This window comes from Miscanthus floridulus, chromosome 5 (genome assembly GCF_019320115.1).
Source record: "Miscanthus floridulus cultivar M001 chromosome 5, ASM1932011v1, whole genome shotgun sequence".
In the NCBI taxonomy this organism is placed as follows: Eukaryota; Viridiplantae; Streptophyta; class Magnoliopsida; order Poales; family Poaceae; genus Miscanthus; species Miscanthus floridulus.
The window spans coordinates 2,556,344-2,577,420 of NC_089584.1; the positions used below are offsets into that span (position 1 = coordinate 2,556,344).

The 21,077-nt window shown below is 47.5% G+C and overlaps 3 protein-coding genes and 1 pseudogene across 4 annotated transcripts; 1 reads left to right on the top strand and 3 right to left on the bottom strand.

The window, feature by feature from the left end:
- Window positions 1–42: 42 nt before the first annotated feature.
- Window positions 43–3,510, bottom strand: LOC136449368 (cytochrome P450 71A1-like). 2 transcript variants are annotated; one of them, XM_066449384.1, is made up of 2 exons: window positions 971–3,508; window positions 43–821 (listed from the first exon to the last, which is right to left on the bottom strand). In XM_066449384.1, exons 1-2 carry the CDS (start codon window positions 1,958–1,960, stop codon window positions 168–170), a joined length of 1,644 nt encoding a protein of 547 aa, XP_066305481.1. In that variant the 5' UTR covers window positions 1,961–3,508; the 3' UTR covers window positions 43–167. The 2 variants fall into 2 exon arrangements, with proteins under 2 accessions (XP_066305481.1, XP_066305482.1); XM_066449385.1 differs by having other exon boundaries at window positions 178–891; window positions 971–3,510.
- A 2,153-nt stretch (window positions 3,511–5,663) lies between these two features.
- Window positions 5,664–9,256, bottom strand: LOC136449374 (uncharacterized; annotated as a pseudogene).
- Window positions 9,257–11,894: 2,638 nt separating this feature from the next.
- LOC136451263 (uncharacterized) lies at window positions 11,895–14,009 on the top strand. Its single transcript, XM_066451978.1, has 2 exons — window positions 11,895–13,164; window positions 13,879–14,009. Exons 1-2 carry the CDS (start codon window positions 11,895–11,897, stop codon window positions 14,007–14,009), a joined length of 1,401 nt encoding a protein of 466 aa, XP_066308075.1.
- A 3,822-nt stretch (window positions 14,010–17,831) lies between these two features.
- LOC136451264 (uncharacterized) lies at window positions 17,832–18,284 on the bottom strand. Its single transcript, XM_066451979.1, has one exon. The coding sequence runs from the start codon at window positions 18,282–18,284 to the stop codon at window positions 17,832–17,834; it is 453 nt and encodes a 150-aa protein (XP_066308076.1).
- Between the last annotated feature and the right edge of the window lie 2,793 nt (window positions 18,285–21,077).

Genomic DNA, 21,077 nt, shown 5'->3' on the forward strand with positions numbered 1-21,077 from the left:
CATGGGAGCACCAAAACATATAACATAGAACAATATGTCTAAGGAATGGGAAATGACCATTTATTGCTCGATGAGCTGAGAAACACGATTGCCTCGCACACCATGACGCGAGCTCATTCAGGTGCAAACAGCATGCAACCACCAGTGATAATGACAATGACAACAGTTTAAGGGACCCACGGCTTAGCTAGAAGCGGCAGACCGGACTTGATATGCACGGCTAGCCCGTTCACCTCGGTCATGTCCAACGACGGCGTCGGCGTCCCTTCCCGGTTCCGTCTCCCTTGCCCGCCGCCGCAGGCCGCCTCCCAGTCAAAATGATACAGCAAGCTCGCCAGCGCCATCTCGGCGCTTGCCTCCGCGAACCCGATCCCGGGGCACATCCTCCTGCCGGCGCCGAACGGCAGCAGCTCGAAGTGCTGCCCCCTGAAGTCGACGGACGCGGCGGCGGCGCCACCCAAGAATCTCTCCGGCACGAACTCCTCGGCGCGCTCCCACGTCGCGGGGTCCCGGCCGATGGCCCAGGCGTTGACCAGCACGCGCGTGCGCGCCGGGACGTGGTACCCCAGGATCTCGGCGTCCGCCGGCGGCTCCCGGGGCACCAGCAGCGGCACCGGCGCGTGCAGCCGGAGCGTCTCCTTCACCACGGCCTTGAGGTAGTCCAGCTGCGCGACGTGGTCCTCGTTGACTCCGGTTGAGCCGGCCGCCGCCGCGCGGACCTCGTCCTGCGCTCTCCGCATGGCGCGCGGGTGGGTGACGAGCTCCGCCATGGCCCATTCCATCGCCGTGGCTGTCGTGTCCGTGCCTGCCGCGAACATGTCCTGCCAAGTGACGACGACGACCGTGCATGGCACGATACACGAAAAAGATTTCGGGATATAAAACTGAATACTGTATTTAAAATTTTAATGAGCAACCACGAATATTGTAACAATATATTATATGGATTCATGGAGATTTAGTAATTTACCAAGATGATGGCCTTGATTTCGTTGGTCTCCAGTTGGATGCCGTGCTCTTTGTCGTTCTTGTGGACGTCCAGCAACACGTCCACGAAGTCCCGGCCATCGCCGTCACCACCGTCTCCGCGAGGCCGCCGGCGGTGGTCATCAATCACCTTCTCAAGCAGCCCGTCGAGCGCCTCGAACGTCCGCCTGATCTTCCGCTCCAGCCCGGTGATGGCGTCCACCCAGCCCAGCCACGGCAGCAGCTCCCCGACCGGCACCGTCCCGATGAGCTTCTGAAAGTCGGTGATCACCTTCCTCTGCCGACGGCCGGAGTCAAACTCGTCGAACAGCCCGCGCGCGCTCTCGTCGCCGAACGCGGCGCGCGACACGACGGCGTTGGCGTACTCAGTGAGGAGCTCGCTGAGGTCGACGGCCGCGCCTCCGGCGCCGGCGCTGGCCCGGGCGGCGACGCGGGCGGCCAGCACGGTGGCCTCCTGCTCCCGGATGCGGCAGAAGGAGAAGGACCCGACGCGGCGCGCGCTGAGGAGGTGGACGACGCAGACGCGGCGCGCCTGGCGCCAGTACTCGCCGTAGGGCGCGAACGCGACGTCGCGGCCGTAGAGGAGGCGCTCGGCCATGGCGCTCCGGGGCCGGCTCGCGAACGCCAGGTCGCGCGCCCGCATCACCTCCTCGGCGGCGGCCGCGGAGGACACGACCACGGTGGGCACGCGGCCCAGGCGGAGCAGCAGCACCGGGCCGTGCGCGCGCGCCAGGGACGCCAGCGCGCGGTGCGGCAGCGCGCCCAGCAGGTGCAGGTGGCCCAGCAGCGGGAAGCCCCGCGGCGACGGCGGCAGCGGCAGCCTCCGGCCGTCCCGGCGCGGCGTGGGAGCAGCAGCACTAGCGGGCTTCTTTTTGCCGCCGGCGACGACAACGAGGAGGAAGTAGGCGAGCGGCGCGGCGACGAGGACAGTGAGCAGGAGGGCGACGGGGCCAACTTGTGGTTCGAGAGCCATGTTTGAGCTGGCCAAATGTGCATGGAGTCAATATAAAAAAAAATGCTCCTTTCCCTTTTTTTTTATACATGCACGGAGCCTTGTGTTACTGGAGCCACTGCTTATCCACGAATGACATTTCAAGTGGACCAAAATTTATATGGATAGGATTTAAGGTGCCTTTGCTTGAAATATGTCAAATTGCTACTGCTTAAAAACTTGGACCCATGTTGTATTTGGAAAGACTCCCGATCACTAACCCCACATATGAACATTGTCTCTGTCTAAATTAGATATACAGGCTAAAATTTGTACGGCTCAATTTTTTGTTTTTAGGATTTGTCCTTTCCGATTCTCCTCGTACAAGTAAATTTTTCACTTCAAAAGTTACAAGGTTATAGTGGATAGTAGAAAACACTGCATCCGGCTTAATTTGTAAGTTGTTTTAGTTCCGTTCTAAATTAAATCTGTCTAAATTTTTATTGAGAGAAATATATTAGCATCTACAATATAAAAATTGATCCACTATCAAAATATATTTTATGGTGTATATCCAATGAATCTTGTTTGATGATGTTAACATCTGTTTATTTCTCTATAAACTTGATCAAAACTAGTAAAATTTAACTTAGAAAGTATTGTGAAGGGTTTATCATTATTTTATATAGGTTAGGGCATGTAATAATAATTTTAGCATCCATAAGGACTTGTTCGGTTAATTTCTAATCTTAGAGGATAATCTAAGAGGATTGGTGGGAGTTCAAGAGAATTTTCTTGTCCTTATTAGTTAAAATCTCCCTTAATCTCTTTTATTTAATCCTCTCGGACTGAGAATTAACCACACAATAGAAAACTTTATATGCCGATCTCCAATATCTGAAGTTACGGAATTCAACTTGTGTTGTACAACAAGTAGGGCGGCACGGCGTTGTGCTTGTGGTTAGTTTCCCTAGCAACTAATACTGGAAAAACAAAAATAACAAACTGAAATAGCTGGAGGGAGTAAATCGAACCAAATGTAAGTTTAGGGGTATTCTGGACATATACCAAACTTGAGGGGAGTAATTTAGACTTTTTCCTAAATAATATGGAGCATCCATAAGGACTTGTTCGGTTAATTTCTAAACTTAGAGGATAATCTAAGAGGATTGGAGGGAGTTGGGGAGAATTTTTTGCCCTTATAATAAGTTAAAATCTCCCTTGATCTCTTTTATTTAATCCTCTCGGACTGAAAATCAACCGCACAAGCTCCTAGATAACTTTATGCCGATCTGCAATATCTATCTAAAGTTACGAAATTCAACTTGTGTTGTACAACTAGGGCGGCGAGGCGTTGTGCTTGTGGTTAGTTTTCCCTAGGAACTTTGGGCGTGTCGGCTGCTGACTTTTGATTTGGAAGTGAACGCTGCTAGTCTGAAACTGATGAATCTGATCTGAGAAAGTACGTACGACGTACGATTTCGGCTGGTGACACTGACACGTCTACACGGGGGATGCATGTAATGTAACGTGACATGCGTGGTACACGTATGCGCTCTCCATCCTTTTTTTTTTTTTTGACCGACTTCCTCAGAAGGCCATTTTTTCACACTGATGAGTGATGACGCTCATTCACGCACGTGCAGGCCGGGACGGCTCTGCTGGGCTGATGCTAGCTGCAGAGAAGACGACGCACCAAATTGCGAACAACGTACACCGTACACATGGTTGTAAAAAAAAAAATTAAAACGATTTATAATTTAGAATGAATGGAGTATTATTATACGTATTGGTGCTCCTCTTTTGTATTAGAAAAATAGTTAAATTTAATAAAAGGATTTAACTTGAAACATCTCTAAGAGTTGATTTATTCAGCGAACAAGAGAGAACAATGGACTTAGCGCTTATATACACGTATAAACAAGAGCCGCTTTATTCGGCCCCCTTCTTTTTGCACGAAGGTTTCAATTTTGTCCACGCCCGTCTCTCTCAACGTTATGGTTATCTACATCATCAAAAACGAGACAAAAACTTAGAGAAGATTCTATTGAACTTGCGCAAAGTCGTCCTTTGGACCAAACCAATATGAAAAGCATTAGACTCCCCCAACTAGACCATCATAGCTACTGCCCCGAACCAAACTAGCCCATTAGACTCCCCAGTCCATTCCGACCCAAACCATGTAGGCCCAAACAAGAAGCCAAACAAAAACAAAAACGATTTTAGACCAAATCATTACCTTTACTTTGGTTAGCACCTTTGCCATCAAATGAGGCAAAAGCTTGGTTAGCACCAGGTAGGCGAATGCTGAAGAGTCAGCTTTGTTTCATGCATGTATTCTAACTTGCTGTTTTCCTGATGATGAGCCAGGCAGATTCCGTGTATCAGATGTATTTCGAATCCCTATATATATGCATTAACTTAAGTATTTTGGTTAAAATTTACAATATGCCACAGGAGTGTTAGTTGCCTTGGACGCACATCCTGATGGAATTATCAATCAAGAGATGATACGTGACTATGTTCGTCTTCTCTTCCCATGGTGGGATTTCATTTCTGACTTTTTTTTTAGAATTACACGGTATATTTTTTAAAATTACACGGTACAATGTAGACATCCACGTGCACATCATCCTTATGTTCGCCGAAGCATTGATTTGATTAAAGATGCTCAAGGAAGCAGCGATTTGCTCCAAAGGTTTACAGACGAGATAGAAACCTTCAAATCCAAAGTATGTTTAATTGAAACATCCGTGGCACGGGACAGAATGATCGTCATTTTTTAGATAGTATCTGACACTTACGTAACAGCCAAATGTATCGAGGGCGATTCAACGAAGAGGTGTAAGGTTGGCAATGAAAACCATGTAGCGAAAGAAATTACTGCAAATTTGTACTATTCCTCAGCTTTGTAGCAGGCTATAATAGGGTAGTCATTTGTCGCATACAGCAAGAAAACAGAATGCTTCTTATGCCCATGGTGCACAACATACTATACTACTGGGATTAGCCATGAGACCAGTCAAAAAAGAGCATCTTTATCAGAGCTTGAGTCTAAAGGTTCTATATTGAGCAGAACTAAAACCCAATAAATGATATGCGACTTTAACGAAGTTATACAAGAGGAGGGAGATGTGAGTTTAGAAGATCAAGTAGTGCCTAAGAAGGATACCTTTCAGTATCTAGGATCGATGCTACAGAGGGATTGAGATATTGATGTGGACATTAGCCATAGAATCAAAGCAAAGTGGAAGATACCACAAAAGCTAAAAGGCAAATTCTATAAAACGACGATTAGACCAGCTATGTTGTATGGAACAGAATGTTGACCTACAAAGATTCGACATGTTCAACAAGTGAGTGTTACAGAAATACGTATGTTACGATGGATTTACGATCACACAAGAATGGACCGAGTTCGGAACGATGATATACGTGATCGTCTAGAGGTAGCACCAATTGAAGAAAAGCTTGTTCAACATCGGTTGATGTGGTTTGGTCATGTCCAAAGGAGACCTCTAGAGGCACCAGTGCATCGTGAAATCCTAACCCAAGGTAATAATATGAGAAGAGGTATAAGAAGACCGAAATTGACATGGAGGATGCAATAAAAAAATATTTGAAAGCTTGGGATATAACTAGAGATCTATGTTTGAATAGGAGTACTTAGAAAGCAGCTATTGAAGTGCCTGAACCGTGACTTGGAGCTTTTGGTGGATTTCAACTCTAGCCTACCCCAATTTGTTTGGGACTGAAAGGCTATGTTGTTGCCTACCTCAATTTGTTTGGGACTGAAAGGCTACGTTGTTGTTGTTGTTGGCTCTACACTAGCAAAACAGCATTGATACATCCATCATTCTCCGGGTTGTTTGTAACTTGAGCATATTTCCCTGCAACACAAAAAGTTTGGTTTATCGATAATGGTCCCAGGTAGGTAATAGGTTAGGCAAAAGGAGCACAAACTCGACAGATTTCTCACCCCAAAGAACTTTTCCGGCGGGAGTTACCAGACCAAGCTCACTGACATTTACCTGAAAGAAGACCATTGTAAGCAGCAATTTTGGAGAGAGGGGATATAAAGAGAGAATCACAGTGAATAATGGCGGCACCTAATATAATCACTAGTCAGCTACACAGAGTATTGACTACAATAACTAGTAAAGATGCATGGCATACCTCAATGATTGTTCCCCTTGTCATAACACCAAGAGAAGTGTACATTGGACCATTCGGGTTTTTCTTCACAGAAATTATGTCAAGGTTGAAAGTGCACTTCAGTTCTGGGTGTCACGTGAGCTTTGGTGAAACGCAGACCAGTTGGCCGAATGAAACGTTCATACTTTGGTGGTTTCCTTGTAAATCCAGCTCCAACAAACGTGGCTTTAGTAACCATTCTCTTCCACTGTTTGTCTGCATAAGGAAAAGAAGATCGGCTAAATTATTCAGACCAAAGGAAAATCTTCTGTCCTCTCTTACGAAACGTTTATGAACTCTTAACAGATGGAACACATTGGTTGCTCAAATCAGTTGTCAACTTCTCATGTAGCGCATCACAGTTCCACAAAGCATATACAGATAAGTAGCATGCCACATAAAACCTTTTAACGGCACCCAAATTCCACATTCATTAACAGATTGCATCATCACTTACTTTTTCGCTTGCCAGTTCGTAGAACCTTGAACATTTCTTCTTCAGCTACAGATCTCCCCTGAAAGGGCAAAAATTGTGTGAGTAGAAAATAACTCATTGAAGCAACCAGAAATGGGATTCTTGTGTTGAGAATCACCTTTGGCAGAGGAACATCCCATTTGCCAGCCTTTTCCTTCCTCTTTTGCTTGATTGTGTTGCTGAGAACCTACATTTCACCAGACCTCAGTCATCAATGCCACAAAATGCTGATGTATCACAATTAGCTGGAGAGAAGCCAAGAACAGTAATTCACCTTGGCACGCTGTGTCTGATCACGGTCCAGTAGATACGGAGGAAGAGCACCCTCTTGAACATCATCATCGACCTTCTGTCGTGAAGTTGATTCATCGTGCATTTTCAGGCTGCAAAAGAACCAATTCAAGCAGAGCCCCACGTAAATACAATTGCAGCCAAAAAGTAAGGCTTGAAACTGTGACGCCCACAATTTTTCATGCTCACAACCCCTACTCAGGGTATGATAAACCAGCCGACTTGGTAAATAAATTTATTAGCTCACATCATCTACTCGAAGTACCCATGCACCAACTTAAGTTGCTCAAATCTACTCTTTTTTTTTTTGATTGCCTCTCATCTGGGTACAGCTGCAGTATCTGTTCGTACACACGCACGCTTACACAACACACGCACACAACTCACACCACCCGTGTACAAACAAACCTACAACTACACTCAGATCTGAAGACCGCGTCCTTGTTGAGATCACCGAAATCCCCTGATTTCGTAGGCATCACGCGTGAGAGGCACCGGTCCAAGCGGAGACTGTTGAAAAATGGGAACAAAGCCCCGGTGAGCACCTGCGTGAGCTGAGACTCGAACGCAGGCGGGCGTGGACGCGCACCTGGCGTCGTTGCCAACCGCACTACGTGCGGTCCTCGCTCAAATCTACTCTTGATGGTGTATAAAAGCATCTGTTTGGATATGAAATTTCTTAATGTGCTGGCAGATATTTCAGCAGCTTCAGGAGGAAAAATCAAGCACATCATCTTTGTGTTCAGCATGTGTCGTTCAACAAGAACAATATCCGGTAGTCAAAGGTACACCGGATCATCTGTCGTCTAAAGGAGCCAAAAAATCATGGTGAGCCTATATTATAGCCAACCTCCACAAATTCCTCATGGTGAGCCTATATTATAGCAGCTTTATGTTCCATCGATCCCATGTTAACTTGTGATGTGGATAGCATGTTCCATTCAAGATTTTGTGAGATTTTTTAATTGTGTTGCTCTAAAAGAGAGTTATCGTTTCAAGTCAAAGTCAGTCTTGATAGACAACAATTGAAATTTTGTGATACATTTTAATTTCACTGCACTAAATAAAATGGTACACCCAGTGTTGAAATCTCCCACACAAGATGGGGTCTAGGGAAGTGAATTTCTATGCAGCCTTATCCTTAATTATTAGGCATGATAAACTGCACTAAAATAGAATCATAATTTTAAGGTGAAGTATACTGTTTGGTCTTGAACAGATAAGGAGATAGTCAGCAACTTATCATTTGTGGCTTGTGGGATTTGTACATGTACATAGCATCATCCAAGGTCAAGGAGGTATCACCATTTCTACAGGATAACTTATATTCACTGTATAATTGCCTTCAACTACATTTTTGTGCAAATGATACGTCTGGCTTGGTGCTGAATTGATATTTGGCACTTGAGTTGTGTACTCCATCTGTGGCTGTATAGTTTTCCTGATTGAACAAAGACCATGGGCCTGTCTAGGTTGAGTTCATGCTTGTTAGTCTGACAAGTGGGAACCTATGACTGAAAGTTGCTCAGTTACATGTCTAAATAATTTATCACCGCCATTTGTTTTTAGATAATCTCTCACTGCTGTCATTCCGCCCTTTTACTTACTTATGGTCTAGGCTTATTATCCCCTTTTCAATCTGCAGAACCCTGATTATGGTTCACAGGGGTGAAGTGAGGCTTCCTTTTGCAGAAAAATGGATCCTCAAAAGTCAAAAGTTGGAGTCAGATTTGATAAACAGACTCCCAGGGGCATTGACAGACCTTGGAGGCAATTGTGAGCTTGACCATAGCCGATTCTGTTCAGGTATGTCTCTCATTCTCTCTTGTATTACATAAGTATCAACACACATAAATAGGAGGAGCAAACAAGCACTTACGTCTTCTTCATCTGCGCCTTCTCAGCATAGCGTTTCTTGGCGAACCTCTTGCCCTTAGCACCAAGCAACTACAACAGGCACAAAGGCACGCATCATCAGCAACAGGGGCACATGTACATGTACAGCAAAACCAAAAGGGGATAAACTTATCAGACAGGACCGCACCTTCCGGGCATCCTGCGAGCGCCGGTGCACCTCGCGCTTCCTCTTGCGCTCGTCGTGGTCCAGGCGCCGGCCATGGCACTTCTGGTGCAGCTCGATGTGGTCTCCCTGCGGCTGCAACAAAACTGGGGGGGGGGGGGGATCAGCACGAAATGTGTAGAAATAACAGAATCGCTAAAAAATGATGCGTAAATGGGAAGAGCGGGGAAGACTGAGACAGATCGGGAGCCAGCTAGGGGCAAGGAGAGGTCTCAGATTCTCTGAGGCGGCGCGGAGAAGGGTCGGGGAGCTTACCATGGCGGCGGTCGGGGTTTGGGTGGGGGAAGGAGGAAACGAAAACGAAAACGAAGAGAGCAACCGTAGCCGGGCTTATAGGTTTTTTTTTTATAGGAAAAGCCAGGCTTATAGGTAGGCTTTGTGCACTGTTGGCGGTCCTTAACGTTTGGGCCTGTACCACGTGGCCCATATAGAGACAAGCAGCGCATCTCTTCCTAATTTTATTTTCAACAGCGTTCACTCGTTTTTCAATCCAGCAAACGGTCCGACCAAACGAACACTCTCGCACCGCGCATGTGTAATTTAAAAAAAAATAAAGTTGTGGATTTTTTTCTAAAAAAGAAAAGTAAAAAATTATGATGATAAGTTGTTCAGTAAAACGCTATGCACATAATTTATGTGCATAACTTATGTTGATAAGTTGTTCCAAAAAAATTAGAGCTCACAAAAATATCGAGCCAGACAAGGATGAGGGAAAGAGACCTTGTTTGGCCCAAGTCACGAATAAACAGCGTCTTCGCCCTCTAACAAACATTCATAGGTACATCCGTTTCTCAAAAAAAAAAAAAAATCATAGGTACACCCGACGATTTTCGACAATATATATCTCTATCTCTACCTCTAGAAAAATACGATTGAAAGACTCTACCCGGCAGGACGATGTGCGTCGACCCGCTTTGCTCTGCCCGGCCATGGTGAAGCCTTCCTTAATTAGTTTTCTCCGGTCATGCGAGGGGGTCACGCGATCGACACTGGTCTAACTTTTTTAGAAGGAAATGCTCTAGCGATAGCCCGCCTCCCCGACGATTTTCTTTTCCCCTCCTCTCCCACAAAAAGTTTTGCTGGTTTTTTTTTTGCACCGCAGTCACCTTGGCCCCGGTCTTCATTCTCACTGCAATCACAACATGCATTGATCGTCGTTGTGCTTCTTCGATCAGTATTGTACGTGCTGCCAAAGCATCCACAATCCACAAGTACACCTGCGTGCACAGTATAAAAAAAGAATGGGATAAAACGAATGAATGACAACTTATTATGATTGAAAAAACATCACATAGCAAAGCGTGGGTGTACCTTCCAATTATTAATTAGGCAAAAAATTTGGAGGGGCTCAAGGGATGCTCTAGGAGCTACGCGGTGATAGGGGGGCTCGAGCCCCCTCCGCTCCACTTGATCCACTCTTGAATGTCGGCGGCCTCGCCATCAGTCCTTTCAACTATCAACTGGGGTCTCTTAGGGCAGTCCCAATGGTGCATTGATGATGGTTTCTATCCTCATTAAATGACTTGCCACGTAGGCAAAACGCTGATGTGGCAACGTAATTAATGAAGAAAGAGAGCAAAAATCATAGAAATGGTTTCTTCATGAAGAAACCAGGTCTACTCTTGACCCAATGCACTAAGAAACCATGAAATCGCTATTGGGGAGAAACCACCAGTTTCTAGGGAGCTCGTGTCGCACTCCCATTGGAGGAAAAGATAGAGTTGGGAGAGAGAAAGAGAAAATAGTTATTACTCATAGAAACCATGGGTTGAAAAACAGTACTTTTTTGGCGTGGTATCTTATGTTATAGAAACTACTAGTTTCTTTCATTGGGACTGCCCTTAGCTTGTGTGGGAAGTTGTTGTAGGGCTCCTCGATCTCTGCATTGCCCCCTGCCCTGTATAAATAGAATAGCGCTTAGCCGCTCTACACACACAGCTACTTAGGCCATGCTTAATTGAGCCATTCTTCATGCTGCCCATTGGGCATGGCTAATCTAACCATCTGCAGTGAGACACATGGCCGATGAGAGATGCAGGTGGTCTAGGCCAAGGAAAAGGTCCATTCTATCTCCCGATACAAGTAATTTAAAAAAAACATTTACACATCTATTAGAATAATTTTGAAAATTTCTAGTTGGTTTCCTCATTTTTCTAGAGCTAAGTCTATTTTTAAGCATTTAGAGATATTTTTGTGAGCTCTAAATATTTTTATTTGGATTTAGTGTATCCCAATCAAATCTTTCTAGAATTTTAAATGTGTATAAATATTTTTTCTATGGTTTTAAAAACTTTGTCAAGTATTTACCCATTTTTTTAACTTTAAAACCACATTTAAAATCGCTCTATATAGGACATAGAGGTAACTTGAAGTAGTTAAGTTTTTTTTTTTTTGAGAAACACTTTTTCACTTGAACTAGTTAATTTCTTTTTTCTCGAATACCACTTGAACTAGTTAATTTCTTGGAGAAAAGATCAGAATACGGCGATAGTAGTTAACAAAGGTGCATGCATCGTGCTCGTGGGCTCGTGGCTCATCAGAATCAGATGAGACGGAGCAAAGCAATGGCATGCACGCCGTGGGTGCTCTGCTGCCGCGGTTCCCCTCTCGGCTCTCGCATTCCGTATTTCCGTTGACGTGGACCCCACCCTTTTCACCTTGGCTCCGTTCCCGTGCGACCGTGCTGATGCGCAAGCGCTAAGCGGCGCAAGCAGACAGCACGCCGGCCCGTCGGCTGCCCAGCCGTCGACGCCGCCACCAACTTGCTCCTCAAGCCCTGCTCCTGCCCCTGCCTATAAAATCCCCGTCCCCTTCCCTGTAGCAGGCACGCACGCCACACGGATCAATTCAAATCCAACCCCGCAAACCAACCGCCTCGCCAGTCGCCACCCTCCCATTCCCCACGCCCCAAGCACCGCAGTGCAGCCGCACCAGCCATGTCGGCGTCCGAAGCGGCGGCGGAGTCGTCGTCGCGTGCCCGCCAGGACGCGGACGGGGAGCCGGGGCCGGAGCCGCCGCAGCGACGCTGGGTGGCCCTCGTCTCCACCGCGGTCATCCTCCTCGACGGGGACGAGCGTGCTCGGGCGATGCCCCTCGGCACGAACGTCGAGCTCGACCTCCACGACCCTCCACAGCCCTCCTACCTGGTGCTGCACCCCCGCATCGTCGCCCTCGACCCCTGCTACTTCGCCCATCAGCCGTCCGCCTACATCCTCTCCGCCGACCGCTCGGGCCGCCTCCTCTTCCGCGTGAACAACCCCGGCAGCAACGACCCCGCAGAGGACGAAATCATGTACCTCTGCGACACCCACGCCCGCCGGGCCACCACCCTGCTCCCGGTCCCCTACCCCTTGCTCCGCATCGAGCCGCGGCCACGCCGCAGCGTCGGCCTCATCGCCGACCCCGACCCGCGCCGCCGCGGCCACTACCTGGTCGCGCAGCTCTACCCGCGCGAGTCGGCCCTCCACGGCGACAAGCTGCTCTGCTACTCCACCGCGACGTTGCAGTGGTTCCTCAAGCCGCTGCTCACCTCCTCCTCGGTGCGCATGCGCAACCCCTGCACCGAGACCGGCGTGCTCGCCCACGCCGGGCGCCTCTACTGGCTCGCCCTCGCCTACGGCGTCTTCTTCTGCGACCCCTTCGCCGCCACCTCGCACCTGCTCTTCGTCCCGCTGCCCCGCGACTGCGAGATGCGGGAGGAGCTCTCCCACCGCGTCTACGTCGCGCAGCGCCGCCGCGTCGCTCCCAGCGAGGGCCTGCTCCGCTACGTCGAGGTGCGGGGCCTCTCCTACCAGGTGCCCGTGCCTCCCGACGTGGCGCCCCCGCCGGTGAACCCCAGCGTCTGGATGTGGACGCTCGTCGACCCGGAGGCGGCGGAGCCCTGGAGGTTCGAGTACGAGGCGCCCTTCGCCGAGGTCTGGGCGCACGAGTCCTACGCCGCCGCCGGGCTGCCGCATGGGGAGGTGCCCCACGTCGCCCTCGTCGACCCCGACGACCACGGCGTCGTCTACTTCCTCCAGGGCTCCAAGCTCTTCGGCCTGGACGTGCGCGCCAGGCGGGTCGTCTCCTGCGAGGACTGCTCGGTGCGCGACGACCGCGAGATCGTGCTCCGAAACTCCCGCCCCATCCTCGACGCCTGGGAGCTGTCGCCACCCTCGCCTCCCCGGAGTCCCCGCACCGAGCCTTCTTCACCATCTCCTCCAGAAGGTGATACATCACTGCTTCTTCTTGTTCTGATAACTGCATTCTCCGATTCATTAGTTAATAATCGATCTAATTAATGCTGCATGTCTTCGTTAATGGTCACACTGTCCTCCCGTCAGGTTATAAGGAAGCTAGCTAGGGTTCTTGTTTGCTGTGTCGTAGTATTTGCGCATCATGCTTCTGCTATATGCATGCCAAACCATACTAGCTGAATTGACGGATACAATTGCATAGGGAGGTCCACATGCATGTTGTGCTCTCCAGTAGTCCAGTTTTTGGGAATTGAACTTGACATGCGAGATCACTGTCTGACCACCATTGATAAATATATGTTCAGTACGTTTCTAGGTGTTGTTTGAACATTACAGTACAATTACGACTCCGAAGCCAAATCAGATATACTAGCAGCTCCGTGTTATCTATCATCACTGATCATACTCTGTGCCTGCACTGGTGCTGCAACTGACATCCTGCATACTAGTCTGGAGATGACAGGCAACAGCAGCATATATGCATATTCCAATCTTTCATGCAAACAGCAATGCACGGAATGAATGGAATTCTTCTCTGAACAAAGTTACATGCATTGCTGTTTGGCATCGATCGATGTTGCTCAGATCTGATTTTACTAGCAAGCATTTATTAATTTGGATAGATCTGGATCGCTAGTTGCTTTTGCTCGCTGACCCTGATGAATTGCTGCTGTTTTGCATGCAGAGCTTGACGCCGTCGGGAAGATGGAGAGGGAGAGGAACGATCGCTTGGTGATCCAGTACGTTCAGTCTTGGCTAGAGGGGATGGAGCTGAGGAGCGAGACGGACGAGGGACAGTCGTCGTCGTCGTCGTGATGAGAAATGAAATGATGACCATCTGAATATAATCCATCTCCTCTCGCCGGCGGCTTCCATTTGTTTCCCCTGGTGATTAGTAGTGTTCTTGCCTGCAGCTTTCTGTCAGGGTACATCTCGTTCTGAGTAGATTAGTAGTGTTCTTGAATTCTAAGGAACCATCGTCTCATACCAGAATTGATCGCCGTTATGAACAAACAGGCTTGGGTAGGCTGTACTGCTAGTACTCTGCAGTATCCGTGGTGTGGTTCGTTCTGTTTGTCCGAGAGAAGAGAACGTGTGCTCTGTTGTGCCTCTGTTCGCAAAGTCGATCTGCATCTGCTAATGCAAATGGAATTCAGTTTTGATTCCTCTTGCACGAAGTCCGGTCCATTTCGTCAAGTTTATCCTAGCCATGGTTTGGCGACGAGGATCAACGGAGTCTTGAGCCGGACAGAGAGACCGTACACCTCGCTCACGTCCACGGGCGGCGTCCCAGTCGAAGTGATACAGCAAGTTGGCGAGCGCGAGCTCGACGGTCGGCGCGGCGAACCCGGCGCCGGGGCACCCCCTCCTCCCGCCTCCCGGCACCGAACGCCACGGACCTGAAGTCCTGCCCCACTCCCACCTTGCTGTAGCTGTACTCCACCGGTGCCGCGCCCGCGCCGCCGACGAACCGCTCCGGCACGAACTCCTCCGCGGGGTCCCGGCCGATGGCCCACGCGTTGATCACCACCCGCGTGCGCGTGTTTCAAGGTATCCTGTCAACTTCCTCTTTGTTGCCACAACATATCGGTTGTTTCAAGGTATTCAGTTACACTCATGCCAGTGCTACCCTGGATCTATTTATTTCACTGTATAATCTACATGACCTCATATTGTTTGCCAGACTCATTAGCTTCGTTTCTAAATAATCCAGGGTTTACAGAACGTACACTTGATGCGGCTGTTGTATTAACGAATATGTATGTACTAATTTATATTTTACTATAGGCACTTAATGCTAATTTTTTAAGACAACATGATCACAACTATGATCTAGACAGTTCCGGAGGCTACCTGGAGCCAACAAGAATTGAAGTTAATGAACTTGCCAAAAGTTCACAGTCCACGTACTATCTATGTACATGTCATTCATGTACACGAAACATTTACTTTTCTATCTAAGCAAAAGCCTTCTAGAGTCCTTTTCCTGTTCTTATGCAGTCCAACAGATACATAGTCAATGCAAAGATCAAATGTGTGGTTCCAAATTAATCACGGTGCCATGGTGGTACCTTGCATGCACCATCCCTGTGTGCAATAAAAGAGCTACACCCATGGTCATGGCTACAAATGTTAGTAGTCCTAACCTGTTTGGCACGGCTCCGGCTTCGGCCTGCAAATTTACTGTTCATTCACTGTAGCGGAGCCCGTTTTCTCTCTCCTTCCCTCTCCCTCTCACAGCTAGCAGCTTCACCGGTGAAGCCCGGAATTTTGGCTCCTCCGGCTTCGTGAACAGTACCCGAGCTACCGTGAGAGAAAAAAAGCAGGAGAGAAAAATCCGGCTCCAAGCTACAGTGTTCTACAGTGATCTGCGCGGTGGTTGTCAGGCGGAGCCGGAGCTGGCCGAAGCCGTGCCAAACAAGTGTTGCCCTAACGTGCGATGGTTCACTCTTTTTTATGTATAGTTACGTTCATTTCTTTTCAAAATATTGGTATGGCCATTAGAACACACACACTCATAGTTTCTGTATAATAAGATGTCTGCAAAATATGGCAAACTTTTCTAACACCAAATTCTCTCACACACAGGTGTTATATTGTGTCCCTGTATTTGTTAATTGTTGTTGACCAATGAACAACATTATCATGGCATCTTGGCAGTTAATCTGTTCTTCTTTATGCCAAACACAGAGGTAAGTCAAAGGTTGCCTCCCAGTTATGCTCTCATTGATGATACATGATAGTGATGATGGTTTTGAAGCATTCATCCCTACACTTATTTGTTTCTTTTTGGAAATATTAATGTGGTCATTAGAACACGTCTTAGTTTCTGTACAATAAGATGTCTGCGAAATATGGCAAACTTTTCTAACACCAAATTCTCTCACACAGGTGTTATATTGTGTCCCTGTATTTGTTATTGACCAGTGAACAACATTATCGTGGTGTCTTGGCGGTAAATCTGGTCTTCTTTACGCCAAACACAGAGGTAAGTCAAAGGTTTGCCCAGTTCATGCTCTTATTGATGATAGTGATGATGGTTTTGAAGCGTTCATCCCTACACTTAATACCGACACACCATGCCCGTTTGATATCACTACTAGGAAGAATATGCCTGTTTAATAATATATCACTTTTTTCACGATTGTGCCGAGGCACGTTTTTCATTAAAAGGAAGAGAAATTACAGCAGTCTTAGTAAGCCTAGGCTTACCAAGACTAACATGATCCTTGAAAGACTAATCTAACAAAGACTACCTACACGGTCTTAGTAATAATATCACTTGTGCTTGCATTTTCTACGGTAACGTCCATGCCACCATAGCCAAAAGGCAAAGCGGAGGCTGGATCGGATCTTGCCACTTCTATACAAGATCACACATAAATAGATGATTACATTTATTATTGTTTTCTCGCTGTGTTCATGCAGGTTACAGGTACATCAACGAACTGGGGTGCTCCTCCACTGTCCATGCACGCCATGCTAAGAAAAGACTCGCACTGTGTTCGTGCCCTCCTTTTGAAATTACACAACTGCGGTTTTCAATGAAGGGCGATGCTTATGTTGCTGTGCAGCTGCTATATTTGTGTAAATAATAAAACCTTGCGTGTCATGCTAAGACTAACTAATACAATGCAACAGTTGGCATGTAGCGAAACTCATTATATTAGTGCATTACACATGCAACAACTGGTCCTGTATATTTGCATTCTTCCAAGCCATGCACTGTACAGGCATATACCAAATTAAAGACAGCATCAGAAGGTGAAAATGCTTATGAGATCCTATCACTTTTCGACCTTCATATGCCTCTACCAGAAAACACCAGTGGGGCTGCCACGTCTCATAACACAGGCACGATGCCGGCGCAGCGGAGCGCGCCCATATGTGCTAGTTAGTATTTGAACCGTGTATTGAAACTCTGCGCTGAGATCGATTGACCTAGCTAAATGCATGCGCATTCATTAATCTCTCATTTACTAGCTCATCACATCACTACTCCCTGTCCACAGAAGGACGTAACACTACGTGAAAAACGGTCTTCGGCAACGGAACAAATTTTTTTATAGGGGCGACTGGTGACGAAGCCGCCCCTACAGTGACGTGCTCGGAAGGCCAGAAACCAGCTGCCCCTACAAATAAAACAGCAGGGGCGGCTGGTGATACGAGCCGCCCCTATAAATAGATCGGATTTGTAGGGGCGGCTCACTCACCAGCCACCCCCGGGGTTGTCATTTGTAGGGGCGGCTCGATCACCGACCGACCCTACCAATGCTGCACGTATAAAAAGCCTCCTCGCGTCGCTCACTCCCGCATCACCTCCACCTGCTCGCAGCTCGCTCCCTCCCTCCCTCCCTCGGCTCCGCCGCCCTCCTCCTCGCCTTCCCCGCGCAGATCCGGCCTCCCCCGCCCTCCTCCTCGCTTTCCCCGTACAGATCCGGCCTCCTCCTCGCCTCCCCCGCCCTCCTCCTCGCCTTCCCCACGCAACTGCGGCGGCGCTGAGCCCCGGCCGAGGCAGTGCACGGGTGCTGGCTAGTGGCCGGCGGCAGATCTAACCACGGCGGGCCTAGATCCGGTCCCCACCCCCACAGCTTCCTTCCTGCCTGCCTGCCTGGAGGCCGGAGCGGAGAGGGGACGCTACGGCGACTTGGAGCGGCAATCGATGGGCATGGCGGTGCCGTTGCCGAGGTAGTTGAAGAGGAAGCGGCAGGAGATGCGGGTCCAGAACTGGAGCGAGGCGAAGATGTCGACCTTCCAGGTGGTGCGTGCCTTGCTGAAGAGGTCGAGCGGCACGACGGACTCCCGGAGCGCGCCGGCCATGGCCTCCATCCCCTTAGGGCTGAGCTGCCGCCCCACCGACACCACCTGATACCGGAGCGACAAGAAGCTGCGGCGCGGCACGGCGAAGGTTCCGACACGCAGCAGTGCCACCTCGGCGCCGCGGAACCCGACGGCGAGGTTGACGCGGGAGAAGGTGGCGTCGGTCTTGGAGTTGGAGTTCTCCGCCAGCACCGTCAGCGCCAGCTGTAGGTCCCGGATGGTGCCCGACTGGTCATACAAGGTCAGTATTCTGAACCGGCATCTCTCCATTTTCTTGTGTGTTATTTGCGTATTTTTGCCTGATGATCCCTAAGAATGTATTGTTTATTTCTATATAGAGTTGTCGCCTGATAGAAAATTTCCACAAGATGATTTTGCACCCTACTCAAATCACAGCCATGATTGGAATCCTGCTGTAAGTAACACGGTTGATTACACCGGTGCCACCCTATCAAGAGTCAAACTTGTTGCTTCCCTGCAATGTAAAAGTTAAATCTTGTGTTGAATGTGCCTCAGTTACTCTATTATCTTGTAGGGATCAGGCATCATGTGGAACAGATATAACTTCCCTGTATTTCTACTTTCAGAAGAGAGTACAAAGACGGTTCAAAAGGTAGTTTTCTGTCTTCTCTGTTGCATACCTTTTTATTTCCAAAGTCCTGTCTGTCTAATCTTTTTTTCCACATTTATATATTGATGATGACTGTCAATAAAAGATTTCAGAAAAAATGAGAAGACTGGCAATGGATATAGAACAAATGTTGCAGAATTCGACCTTGTTATGCAGGTTTGGATTCTTTTTTAGTCCTTATTATGTTGTATTGACGACAGAAGCATGACCTTTCATCAAATGGGACTATTCTTCTTCTAATTGACATGAACTTCAGACAACCAAAGCTCAAACACATGATTCAGCATCCTGCCTCAAAGAACAATCATGCTTGCCCTTAGGAGGACACAGGTGTGTTTTTTCCCCTTAGAGGTAGTTTCAAGTTGCATAATCATGTATACACTTTTTTTTGCGAAAAAAGTGTGCATAATCATGTATACACTAATACTGTAAAGTTCAAAATTGTCTCTTAGAGACTACTATATGTACCTCAGTACCTGCAGAGCTGTTGTGATAGAACCGCCCAATTTATACAAGATCAAGTACGGTTGTCCCCGCTAACATGTTGACACACATATACTTTCACTTATATAAACCCGGTAGTCCGCCGAGTGTCCCGAAAGACCTTGGTAAATCAACATCACAACCAAGATCGCGTGATTAAGTAAATACACATCACATACACAGAGTTGCAGCGGAAATAATATTACAAATGAGTTCACAAATAATAGTATAAGTTTGGGTTTCAAAACCAATTAGTAAAACAACATAGCTTTCAAATAATTATATTAATATAAGTTCCAAATACATTGCTAGCATAAGTGACATCCTCAAATAAAAGCATATAGATGAGAGATAACATAGAGTCACCGAGCCCATCGGCGGTTAGCCACCATCTTCAGCAGGCCAAAACCTCACCTGCAACATGGTGGGATAAACCCTGAGTACTCAAATATACTCACCTTGACTTACCCGTCATAAACCAGAAATAAAATTGGCTCCAAGGAGTATGCAAGGCTTTATAAGTAGAGGTAGCTTGACAACATTTTGCATAAAAAGCAATTAACTCAATTATACAATTATAATTATATCATCAAGTTAATTATAACTATCCATCTCTAGATTAGCAACTATCCTGTGCCAAACATGTGGTATATCTTTTTAGAGCATACAATAGTAACCATAGCAGGTGTAGTAATTCCATATTTATCCGAACCATCAACTTCCATAATACAATTACTACGATGTTGGTACTAGCCAAGTTTCTCACTATTCGGGAGAGACGGCGATTCGAATTGATTTCAACCAGCTGGGAATTTATTCCTAACACAAATCCAGGTCTACCAGCCACGGTAGCCTTAGGTCACCTTTGGTACAACTCAAGTACATATTTCACGGGTTCGCCCAGCGCCGCACAATCAGGGACAACCAAATGACAGGACGTTCAGGCCCAACCTGCCCTTGGACTCAGTCTGGCTCCCCGCGCATCTTTACTACCATCCAGAGTGCGCACTCTTATAGAGCGGGGCCCAGCCTAAGTTGAGCTACTCGGTTTCACGGTCGGAACGAGTTATCTGGCCAGCTAAGTGATAGACATGCGTTCAATCTTGTCAAACAGCACCAACAACGGTACGGTCCTTAATCGGCATAGACGGAATCACATGAGTCAACCTACACATAGACTCCGCTCGGTCTCAATTTACATTACCCCATGGTTCTTTTCCACAATAGCAAATAGAGCCAACCGTGTTTCGGTATCCACCTATATCTCGCAGGTGACAGGAAATCACCCGACTTCTACCGGTCTAAGCAGGGCTAAGCATATATTCGATCTTGGACCTACATAGGGTTAAATGTATATATATCTAGACAAGGTAGTTCCATGCATCAAGTGGTTCCAATCAACTCTTATAACCTAATGCATAAATCATAAAGAACTCGAGTAATATTTTGTAAAACACTGGGAGACTTAGAATACTCCGGGGCTTGCCTAGAATCCAACAGTAGGGCAGTGCTGGTTAGATGACGCTCGCTTGGTGAGCATCTCCTGTTTAGACATGTACTTAGGGGTCCTTCCATCTTTAGGATAGGTCCACCATACACCGTCTTCGGGTTTGTTTCCAACATCACGTCCTTCACGTGGTTCATCTAGCGTATCTAGATGAGATGCAAGATGCAAGTGTATGAATAGGAAGAATGGTAATATGAGATGCATCATATAATAGCATTCAAGGCAACCATAAGATCATGCAAGACATAGGCACATAGAGTTATTTAACTAAGGGGCAATTGCATATCTGCCCTCCTTTTGACCTCTTACTGCATGCTTGTCCCTCTTTTTCTGAGTTTGCAGGTTTGCCCCCATTTTTTGAGTTTGAATGGTTGCATTGCCCCTGTTCTGTTAATCAGGACTAACGGTGCGTGCATGAGTACATAAATACATATTTGCACTT